The sequence below is a fragment of the Chrysochloris asiatica genome, unplaced genomic scaffold, assembly GCF_000296735.1.
Source record: "Chrysochloris asiatica unplaced genomic scaffold, ChrAsi1.0 scaffold00009, whole genome shotgun sequence".
NCBI lineage: Eukaryota > Metazoa > Chordata > Mammalia > Afrosoricida > Chrysochloridae > Chrysochloris > Chrysochloris asiatica.
Window position 1 is genome coordinate 7,736,079 of NW_006408527.1, and position 11,928 is coordinate 7,748,006.

Consider the following 11,928-nt stretch of genomic DNA (forward strand, 5'->3'; position numbering starts at 1 on the left):
GGAGGGGATTGTAATCATTGCAATGAAACGATGAGTGTAAAACCGTTGTTTTCCCATGTAAACTATCACTCAATTCACAATAAAAACTTAAAAAAATAATAGTTTTTCAATCACAATAGCTTCTTCTCAGATGTGCCCACAAGTACAGGCAGGACTCTCTCTGGCCCTTGGCCACTCAGCCCCTAAACCCACTGGGCCTTCAGCTATTCGGCCTTGCCTCTGCCCTGCTCTGGCAAGTATCACAAAGCTCTTCACCTCTGCCAATAGGTGCTGTTGTTGTTGTTAAGTGCTGTGGAGTCAGTTCCAACTCATAGTGACCCTTCACAGGGTTTCTGAGGCTTGTAAATCTTTACAGGAGCAGAAAGCCTCATCTTTCTCCCGTGGAACAACTGGTAGTTTTGAACTGCTGATCTTGAGGTTACCAGCCCGATTCATAACCACTACACTACCAGAGTTCCTTAGCCTCCTGTTGGAAGGTGCTTATTTCCCTTACTCCAGGCATGTCAGCACACCCACCATACTTGCCTCACCCCATAGGCTGCGAAGCCCTCCGCTGTCTTTTGGTTCTGCTGCCACCATTTCTTTGCTGCTGCTTCTCACTGTCTCCTGGGTCTAGAAGGTTCTCAGCATAGAGATCCTGGGTCCAAAGGCTCATTCCACTCTTAGCTCTTCGTGGTGGTCATAAGATCTGCCCAAATGCAGACTGCTGTTGTTAAGTGCTGTCGAGTCGGTTCCAATGCGTAGCGACCCTGTATAGGCTTTCCAAAGAGCAGCTGGTGAGCTTGAACCACCAAACCGACTTTGCAGCTCAGTGCGTTAACCCACAATTGTAACCTGTTACCAGGACTCCAAATGCACAGGCTAGCCCTGTGCAATCCTTGAGCTAGGAATCTCCAGGTTGGAGGAGAGGTCCAGAGGGCTTTGCGTTCTCTGAGTTTATGTTAATTACTTGACTTTCATTCAAATTGGCAGTCTCCTTTCAAAAAAAAATAAATTATTCTCTCATCTTTTAAATATGCTCACTTTGGTCAGTTTGGATACTAAACAACTTATCAGGAGCATTCACAAGAGTTAGGAAGAAAAGGTCAAGTCATTTTACTCAATGTGAGGCTGTTGATGAGTAATGGTGTTATTATTGTCTTTCATTTTAACCCACTCCTGGCTGTGTCAACACTATGCTAGGACAACCAGATGAAAAGTGAAAGACTTGAGTCAAGCTACCAAAGTATTTCGTCTACACAATGCTAGGGGGAAGAAAAGTTTGTTTGCTGAAATGTTTTGCTGTTACGTAAATGATATAGCTCTTTCTGGAATGCATGATAATTTCTTTTTCATCCTAGCCATGAGATAATGTAGCAAATTATCTGGGAAATGGCTGACAAGAGCAAAAATCAGCCTACTCTAAGTAGGTTCTCTCTCAGTAAGCAACTATCAAGTTGCACTGAACCTAAGAACCTGACACCTAACTTAAAAGTTGGTAGTAGTTTGACCCTACCCATTAATGTCATAAAAGAAAGGTCGGCTGATCTGCTTCCATAGAGAACACACCTATGAAAACCCTGTGGAGCAGTTCTGCTCTGAAACACGAATCAGAACTTGGTGGTAAGGGGTTTCACTTAACTGAACCATCACCCAGTCGCCCTGGGCAGAACAAATGGTTAAACACTCAGCTACTAACAGAAAGGTGGGTATTTTGAACCCATCCAGAGGAGCCTAAGGAGCTCTGGTAGTGCAGTGGTTACAAATCGGGCTGCTAATCTCACGGCCTTAGAAGACAAACCTAACCACCTTGTTCTGAAAGGCCATCGCTATGAAAAACCTATGGAGCACAGTTCCACTCCCAACATGTGGGCTCACCATGAGTTGGAATCAACTTGACTGGCTTGGCTTTGGTCTAAACATCTCCCAATTCAGTCTGCCAAATTATTGGAAGATTCACTACCCTTCATTTTATCTCCTTAGTGTTTCTTCTTTGGGCATTAAATTCTCACAATGGTGGTGGTGGTGTGCCGTAGAGTCAATTCCGACTCATAGCGACCCTGTATAGGGTTTCCGAGGCTGTAAATCTTTATGGGAGCAGAAAGCCGGGTGGAACAGCTGGTAGTTTCGAACCGCTGACTTTAGGAGGAATCTATTTTTCTAACCACAAGGTTGGTAGTTAGAGTCCACTAACTGCTCCTCAGAAGAAAAATGAGGGAGTCCTGGTGTGGCGCTGTGGGTTAATGCGCCAGACTGCAAAGCCGTTTGAACTTCAAGGTCAGCTGTTCAAGCTCACCAGCTGTTCCTCAGAAACCCTATACAGGGTCGCTATGGGTCGGAATTGACTCAACAACACTTGACAACAACAACAAACTTCCATATACAGGGTTGCTAAGAACCACAACTGACTAGATGGCATTTAACATTTTTAAAAAATAAATAATAATACTGCAGCTCCCAGTAGGAGACAAAAGGAACAACACATTAGTCTTGTCTTCAATTGCCTCCTGACCTTTTCAAGACACTATCTCACCTGACAGACACTATCTCACCTGACAGAGTCCTGGTGTGGCGCTGTAGGATAGGCATTAGACTGCAAAGTCAGTTTGAACCACAAGATTGGCAGCTCAAACTCACTGGAAACCCTATACAGGGAATCAACGCGGTGGCACTTAACAACTGTAGCTAGTCTGATAAGTAGCTTCCACCTTTTTATACAGGAGGGTCTAGCTTGGAAGAAAGTTTAAAGCTGGGTTTACATATGATGAGGAACTCCGGTGGCGTAGTGGCTAAGTGCTTCGCTGCTAACGGAGTTCTGTAGTTTGAACTCACCAACTGCTCTTCAGGAGAAAGATGTGGCAGTGCAGTTTGTGTCTGTAAAGATTGCTGGTGTTAAGCACTGTCTAACGGGTTCCAACTCACAGCAACCTGTATAGGGTTTCTGAAGCTTTATGGGAACAGAGAGCCTCTTTTCTCCTGTAGAACAGCTGTTGGGATTGAACAGCCAACTTTGTGGTTAGCAGTCCAGTGCTTATCCTTTCTGTAAAGATGATAGCCTAGAAAACCCTATAGGGACAATTCTACTCTCTTCTGGAGGGTCACTATGAGTCCAAATTGACTTGGTAACTGTTTGGGGTATTCATTTTTTTGCTTGCTTTTATGTTTGTTTTATGTATGATTAGGAAAATCTCAACTATCCATACCAAAGGAGAGACTATGGAAATCCTAAAATCAGCCAACTCACTTCTTAGCACTGCCACTATTCAGAAGCAAATTCAGCACATTAAATATGGAACTCAGTATTTCCCCCTTAAAATTTGCTTCCCTCCCGCTCTACCAACTTCCCCTTCTGTTTAAGGCAGTATTTTCCTTGTCAATCAAGTCAAAAATGCTAGAACTATCTTTAATTCTTCTCCCTAGCTCTCTCTTTCCCAATCCCCATATTAGTCATACACACACACACACACACACACTCACACAAATTGCCATCCAATTCACAGCAACCGTACAGTACAGGGCAGAATTGCCCACAGGGTTGTTGTAAATCTTTACAGAAGCCAACTACCACATGGTTCTGTGCAGCAGTTGGTGGGTTCAAACCACCAAGCTTTCACTTAGCAATCCTGTGTTTAACCACTGAGCCACCAGGGCTCTATAAGTAGTCACCAAACCCTATCATGTTTCCTTCATAATCATTTCATCCCAGAAGATTTCTCCATTCTTTTCTATTCCAGCAGAAAAGGAATAGAGAATGAGGATGTGGCTCCCCAGTCTGGAAGAGGAGATGAGAAACACACACCAAACGCAAAAATGGTCAAAGGAAAACAGAAATGCAAGAAATGCAAAACAACAGAGCTCCTGGTGTGGCGCTGTAAGATCAGCACTGAACTCTGAACCACAAGGTCAGCAGTTCAAACCCACCAGCTGCTCCTTATAAACCCTATAACAGGGTCACTAGGACTCACAACCGACTTGATGGCTCTTAACAACAACAAACAAGCTTAGTGTGGCTCTGTGGGATAGATACTCGACCTCAAGGTCGGTTTGAACCGCAAGGTTGATGGCTCAAACTCACCAGCTGCTCCTCAGAAAAGCTGTAGAGGGTTGCGACCAGTGGGAACTGACTCCACCTCCACGGCACTTAACAACAACAACAAACAAATCTTATAAGCAGGTCCTGAAGGAATGACTGGCACTTCAATTGTCTTGTAGAAATCCAGAGCAGTTGGAGTACTTCCTCTGTGTACACTTTAGGCCACTCTGATGACCCAGCCTTTACGATTAGGAGGTCTTCACTTGCAGATCAACTAATAGATATGTGTCTTGTTGAATGCTGTAGAGCTGATTGTGACTCACAGCAACTCCATGTGATGAGTAGTACATACTACGGCTGTAAACTTCATGGGAGTAGACTGCCAGTCTTCCTCCCTTGGAACTACTGGGTGAGTTCAAATTGCCAAGAGTTCACGGTCAGCAGTCAAGTGCTTAACTGTTGTACCACTAGGGCTCTGTGTGTACATGAGTGTGTATTGGTGTTGTTAGGTGCTGTTCACAGCTACCCAACATATAAAACACTGCCTGGTCCTTTAACATCTCTACATTTTTTGTGGCTCAAGCCCACTGTTGTAGCCGATGTCAATCCATCTCATAGATGGTCTTCCTCTTTTGGGCTGCCCCACCACTTTATCAAGCATAATGACCTTTTCCAGGGACTGGTACTTCCTGATAACCTGTCCAAAGTACCTGAGAAGGAAGAAGTCTCGTCCTCGTGGCTTCTAAGGAGCATTGTGGCTATACTTCTTCCAACACAGATTTGTTTGTTCTTCTGACAGTCCCTGGTACATTCTATATTCTTTGCCAACATCCTAATTCAAATATATTGATTATTCTATGGTATTCCTTATTCATTGTCCAACTTTCCCATTCGTAGGAGGGGATAGAAAACACCATGGCTTGGGTCAGGAGCACCTTAGTTCTCAAACTGACATCTTTGCTTTTTAACGCTTTCAAGAGGTCTTATACAGCAGATTTACCTAATACAATAGTCATTTCACTTTTTTTTTTTTTCTTTTTCTTTTTAGAGGTAAGGTAGGAGTAGGGGGAGTGTTAGGACTTCATTTGATTTCTTGACTGCTGCTTCCATGGGTGATGATTGTGGATCCAAGTAAAACGAAAACTAGCATGAACCAATTTATCAAGAGTTATTGTTGTTAGCTCTGGTAGCGTAGTGGTTACAAATTGTGCTGCTACTCTCACAGTCGGCAGTTCGAAACTACCAACTGTTCCGCGGGAGAAAGATGAGGCTTTCTGCTCCCGTAAAGATTTATAGCCTGGGAAACCCTGTACAGGTTACTATGAGTCAGAACCGACTCCACGGCACATAACATTACTGTTTAGTGCTAACTCATAGTGAGTTTGCATAGAGTTTTCAAGGGTTTCTACTCCCTGCGATAGGTAATCCAGTGCTTATCCTATATCACCACACCAGGACTCCTTATGAAGATGTTAAGTGCCGATGAGTCGTTTCCGACCCATAGCGACCCTGTATAGGGTTTCGGAGGAGCGGATGGTGGGCTTGAACCACCACCTTGCTGTCCAAACCGACTTTGCATGCCAGCGCATCCCCCACAGAGCCACATCAAGACGTCCTAATTTTAAAATGCTATCTGTTTATATTTTACCCGTTCCTGATCAAGCTCATTCTTTTGATTCTTACTGCCCGCTTCCTCCCCCATAACACCCAAGAGGGTTCCACTGTTTATAGACTACAAATGTTAAATCATAGAGCCTCCGAATTTGAGAGTCAGAAAGAATCTCTGGTTCAAACCTGTGCTTTGCAGATTAAGAAACGGGTTTAGAGAAAGTCCACGAACCCGAAATCACAGAGCTGGTTAGTGATAAAGCAAGGACCAGAACCCAGGTGTCTCCTGCTCGCAGTCCGAACCTAACCTGTCCAGTTAGCGAGCAGCTTGAGTTTACACAGGTCTCCAGGGGACGCTGGTGGTGATGTGTGATGGGCGTGATAAACTACACTAAAACAGCAGGGAACCCGTGCGCACCACTCCCCAGACTGCCCCGGAGCAGTAACTTCTCGGCTCGGCAGGGTGTCGAGCTGTCACAAGTTACGCAGCACTTGTTTATGAGTATGTCGGCCTAGTCTCCGGTTCTTCTGACAGCACGGCGACCCAAGGGCGCCACACGCTGGGGCTCCCCCTCCCGTCTGTCACCCGGAGGTAGCGCTCCCGCCCCCACGTGGACTCGGCTCGGAGGCTCAAAGTCTGAACGCTGCCCGGTCCCCGCAGGTGTGCTGGGGGCTGCGGGTACCCGCCGCGCGGAAGTGGGACAGCCGCAGCGTCTGGGGGGGGTTCCCGACGGCCTCGGCCTTCCCCTCCCCCTCCCGATGCACGCGGCCCGCGCCCCCGACCCTCCCCCACGACGCCCGACGCTGCACCCGGCCGCGGCCCCCAGCCCACGCCCGGCTCCTGGATAGAAAGGCCCCCGCCCCCATCGGTTGGGTTTTATGACCCCGCCCCCTCCCGCCCCGCCGAGCAACCATCCAATGGAGAGCGCAATGAGAGGGACGGGACGCCTGTCGTGAGGGTGTTCTGGCCAGTAGAGAAGCGTACCGGATCTGGTGGGCGGGGCGCCGAGGCCTTGTCACGCTCGGGTCCGTGTGAAAACGGGGGTTCCGAGTGCAAAGCAAAGTTTTTTTGTAAACCGTCTGCAAAGGCGGGGGGTGGGGGGGGCGAAGAAGGAGCCCGAGACCGGGCCGAGTGCAGCTTCGGGGCCGCCGCCTCTCTAGCTCTTAAGCGGTCGGCTTCTCAGCTCGCGCCACAGCTAAGTCAGGCGCCGAGAGCTCGCAGATGCTCAGAGCCTTCTCGGCGCAGAGCTGCCGCTCGTTTGCCGCCTCTGCCCGCCAGCGCGCCTGCTCCTGCTCCAGCTTCTCGTCCTCCGGCTCCGGGAGCCTCAGCTTCTTCGCCGCCGCCTCTTAACACGTCTGCAGCCCCGCTGAGGGTGTGGGGCCGCCGGGACTGAGCCGGGCCTTGGCGCCGGTTCCGGAGACGGACGCCTGAAGAGCCGCGCGCCGCGGCGCCACCGCCCGCCTCGGCCGCCCTCTCGCCGCCGCAGCCATGGGGTGCTGGGATCGGAACCGCGGGCGGCTGCTGTGCATGCTGGCGCTGACCTTCATGTTCATGGTGTTGGAGGTGGTCGTGAGCCGGGTGACCTCGTCCCTGGCCATGCTGTCCGACTCTTTCCACATGCTGTCGGACGTGCTGGCGCTGGTGGTTGCGCTAGTGGCCGAGCGCTTCGCCCGGCGGACTCACGCCACCCAGAAGAACACGTTCGGCTGGATCCGAGCCGAGGTGATGGGCGCCCTAGTGAACGCCATCTTCCTGACCGGCCTCTGCTTCGCCATCCTGCTCGAAGCCATCGAGCGCTTCATCGAGCCGCACGAGATGCAGCAGCCGCTCGTAGTGCTGGGCGTCGGCGTGGCGGGGCTGCTGGTCAACGTGCTGGGGCTCTGCCTCTTCCACCATCACAGCGGCTTCGGCCGCGAAGCGGGGCACGGACATTCGCACGGTGCCCACGGCCGCGCCAAGAGCAGCCGACCGGGCGGCGAGGGCAGCGCGGGCGCGGGCCGCCGGGGGCGCGACCAGGAGGAGACCAACACGCTGGTGCCGGACAGCAGCGCCTCCAACGGGACGCGCGTTGAGCCGGCGGGTGAGCGGGCGCCGCCGCAGGTGGTTGGTGGAACAGGGCCCGCGCCCCCTGGCGCCCCGAGAGGTCGGAGCGCGGGACTCCCGAGCGGGGGTTCGCGGGGACGACCCCGGGGTGCTCAGGGTCTGGGGGTTCTAAGCCTTGCTCTGCCCGAGGTCTGCCGTCCAGGCCTCGGACGCAGGTGTCCCGCTGCACTCGGGCGAGCCTGACCATTCGTTCTCCCCGTTCGCAGAACCCCGGTAAAGTGCCCTGAACAGCACTGGGGGTTTCACTTAGCTGACCCCCGACCTGTTCCTGGTGGCACCGTGGTTAGAGCGCCCAGTTGTCAACCAGAGGCTGGCGGTTCTGGCTCCCCAGGAGAAGGCTGTAGTTTGCTCCGTAAAGATTACAGCCCTGAAAACTCTCTGGGGCGGCTCAGCTGTGCCCTCCAGGGTCGCTGGGAGTCCGAATGACTGGGGGCCAGTGGATTCGTGCGTTTGGAGTTTACTCCTGAAAATCATAGGCGTAGCACCTGTTTGCAGTAACTTCACATAGCATTTTTCACGATCATACTTAAAGTGATGAGAATTTATTCATTTTACGTGTTTTTTACGTAAATAATAATTTATTTTCCAAACTGTATTAATCTAGAACAAAACGAATGGTAATTCTAGATTTTAGAAACATGTCCTTTTAGCATGTGCACTATCATTTATGCATAAGCCTGTTGCTTTTAACTTTAGATGAGCCTGTGTGTGTTAGAGTAGAACTGTGTTCCATAGGGTTTTCATGGCTGTCACCTTTCAGAAGCAGGCTGCCAGACCTTTTTAAAATTGTTGTTTGCCCTCAAGTCAGTTCTGACTCATAGTTACCCTATATAGGGTTTCCAAGAGTGGCTGATGGGTTTGAACTCCCGACCTCTTGGTTACCAGTCCAGTGCTTATCTTCCAGCACCACACCAGGGATCATATTTTTAATGGAAGCTTTTTATCCTAAAAAGAAGTGCTGTTGAAAGAATTAGAATTTTAGAAATGTTGAAAGAGAGCAAATGGGGTGCAGGGGGTGGGGGGAACCAACCAGTGCTCTTATCACTCAAGCTCAATGGTGTTAACAATTTGATGTATTTCTCTCCAGTTTTTTCTGTTTACATTTATTTACCTGGTTGTGTCATAACTCCATACACACTTGTTTTTTTCAAGGTATAGGATATCTTGTTAATGAATGCATAGAACATTAAAAGGTATAATTGGATTACCTTTCACTCCCACTCAGCAGGATTTGTTCCAAAATTTCAACCACTCTGGTGTATATAAGTGTTTTAAAAGATAAAGCATTAGAAAGAAATATAGTGATAAACTAGTTCCAACCTTTCCAGGTGTAGCTTTCATAATAGATTTTATGATTGTTGATTATTGTTGATTTGTCAGCTTCTAAAGCTCCTCTCCCAAAGAGGCTGCCTGTTATATAGTCACAGTAAACACAAGTTTAAGCTCGATTTTACTCAAGCAATTGACCTTAGGGACTACAACCAAAGCCTAGAGTAAAATCTAACATTTTGTATTAATTCTGCGCTGCATTTAACTTGGGAACTTGTCAAGTGTCCTTTAGTTGATTACAACTCATAGCAACCATGTGTAGGGTTTGTGAGGAGTGGCTGGGTTTGAATGTCTGATCTTGTAGTTAGCAGTCGGGTGCTTATCCTACAGCACTACACCAGGACTCTTAACTGGGTGGTAGCATTCAATTTTATATTTTCATTTCTGTTTGCGAGGGGATTTCAAAATGCTTGTGGAAAAATGCCATCATGTTTTAATTCCATTTGTTCATAAACTTTTTGAAGCTGCCATGAATGCCAAAAAAGTCTAGCAGAACATTTACACCTCCATCAAAGAGATACGCTTGTTTTGGGAGAGGGTGGTTTGGAGAATGGGGAAGTAGTATCATTTTCGTGACTTGAGTTAGCCCTGACAATTAGTTAGCCTTCCTGGCTTATTCGCATGTCAATTTATATTAAATTGCCCTGTGCAAATTTCACATTTTTACTTAATGAAAACTTTTTCATTTCAAAAGGAATGAGGCATTTTCCATCTTTTACCATACAAGTGGGATTAGACAAAGACGAAGGTTTTGTTGTTAATAAAAAGTAGTATTAACAAGTTTCCCTGAATCTACATAACTTACATTTAAATTTTTGTTTCTTTGTAGATACAGAGAAATCCAGAAATGATGCAATGGATGTACAAGTGAATGGAAATCTTATCAAAGAGCCTGACAATATGGAATTAGAAGAAGAAGATAAGACTGGACAACTTAACATGCGTGGAGTTTTTCTGCATGTCTTTGGAGATGCCTTGGGTTCAGTGATAGTCGTAGTAAATGCCTTGGTCTTTTACTTTTCTTGGAAAGGTTGTCCTGCAGGGGAGTTCTGTGTGAACCCATGTTCTCCTGACCCCTGCAAAGCATTTATAGAAATAATTAATAGTACTCATGCGCCAGTTTATGAGGCTGGCCCTTGTTGGGTACTATATTTAGACCCAACTCTTTGTATTGTAATGGTTTGTATACTTCTTTACACAACTTATCCATTACTTAAGGAATCTGCTCTTATCCTTCTACAAACTGTTCCTAAACAAATTGATATCAAGCATTTGATAAAAGAACTTCGAAATGTTGACGGAGTTGAGGAAGTTCATGAATTACATGTTTGGCAACTAGCTGGAAGCAGAATCATTGCCACTGCTCATATAAAATGTGAAGATCCGACATCATATATGCAGGTGGCTAAAACCATTAAGGACGTTTTTCATAATCACGGAATCCATGCTACAACCATCCAGCCGGAATTTGCTAGTGTAGGCTCTAAATCAGGTGTAGTCCCCTGTGAGCTTGCTTGCAGAACTCAGTGTGCTTTGAAGCAATGTTGTGGGACACGGCCGCAAGCCCTTTCTGGAAAGGATGCAGAAAAGGCCCCAACAGTTAGCATTTCTTGTTTAGAACTTAGTGACAGTCTGGAGAAGAAGCCCAGGAGGACTAAAGTTGACAACATTCCTGCCGTTGTGATAGAGATTAAAAAAGTGCCAGACAAACAACCTGAATCATCTTTGTAAGTCTTGAAAAGAAGTGATATTTGACTATTGCTTTTAAGCTGCAAGAGGAAAAATCTTCACTGAAATTCTAAGTTTGCCAAGTAGCATAACTGAAGTCCTTGTTCTGGTCATAACCATTTAATTCTATTTTTGTAAGAACATTATGGAGCTGCCTAAGAGAGTTCTGTATTACAACTTCGTGATTTCTAGTGCAGACTACAGTTATGCTGTAACAGTTTTGAAAAGCCAGTTTTAACACTATGTTACATTTTCGTTTAAAGTAAGTATAAACCTTATATAGCATAATGGCATTTGATTTCCGTTTTCCATGGTAAAAATTAACTAGGGGGAAAATAAATTGAAATTGTTACTGGAATTCCTTTGCTTTGCTTTTCCCCCAGTGTTATACTTTTCTTTATTAGAATTATAATTGCTAAAGCTTTAAATCATCAAGTTTGTTTCCTTTGATATTTTACATAATATATACTTGCCCTTGGAGATCATTATATGGCATAATGGCAGCATATTTTAAGAATGACTGAAGGATGTTAGCAAGAGATGTTCCTTTTAAATTTTACTTGGAGTATTTCTAGTATTAAAAATCAGTTACTATCCTGTGTTCTGTATTTCTGAGTCTTACTCTAATAAACAGTGAGGTAGTTAACAAATTGTGAACTAAAGTTTACACATGTAAAAGGCTATATGGAGAATAAGAGCAGGGAAGAAAGTTTACCAAACTAAACATTATTTAGATTATGTTAACATTCAAAAGACATTTCTAAGTGAGTTGGAGAATTTCATCTTATGTTTTCTTTTACCAATTAGCCTGAAACATGGACATGTACACCAGCATTACTTTCAAATCTTTGAAAGATTGGTATTAGAAACATTGAGATGAGAATTTACTACAAAATAAATACAAAAAAATATTTTTAAAGCCGTTAAATTTAGTACCATGTTAAATGTAAGCTAGTAACATGATTTTCTAAATGGTGGACAGTTTAAAAAAATACGCTGTTTTAGAGCTAAAGTTATTTCATGGTGACCAATCATGAAGCTTTTCAATCAAGCACAATCAACAAATGCTTGTGTTTGCTAAGAGCCACTGACTTTGGGAGAAAAATTAAAACCTGAACGTTAATACAATTTGAATATAAAATTCTTA

At 45.9% G+C, this 11,928-nt stretch overlaps 2 protein-coding genes across 2 annotated transcripts in view; both read left to right on the plus strand.

The window, feature by feature from the left end:
- LOC102830276 (protein transport protein Sec24-like At4g32640-like) overlaps positions 1–7,014 on the plus strand; it is a 7,609-nt gene extending 595 nt beyond the window's left edge. The window contains exon 2 of the mRNA XM_006834197.1: positions 6,282–7,014. Coding sequence (XP_006834260.1) covers positions 6,282–7,014 — 733 coding nt within the window. The remainder of the gene's footprint in view (positions 1–6,281) is intronic.
- A 95-nt stretch (positions 7,015–7,109) lies between these two features.
- SLC30A1 (solute carrier family 30 (zinc transporter), member 1) lies at positions 7,110–10,784 on the plus strand. The gene is made up of 2 exons (XM_006834029.1): positions 7,110–7,701; positions 9,883–10,784. Exons 1-2 carry the CDS (start codon positions 7,110–7,112, stop codon positions 10,782–10,784), a joined length of 1,494 nt encoding a protein of 497 aa, XP_006834092.1.
- The last annotated feature ends 1,144 nt before the right edge of the window (positions 10,785–11,928 follow it).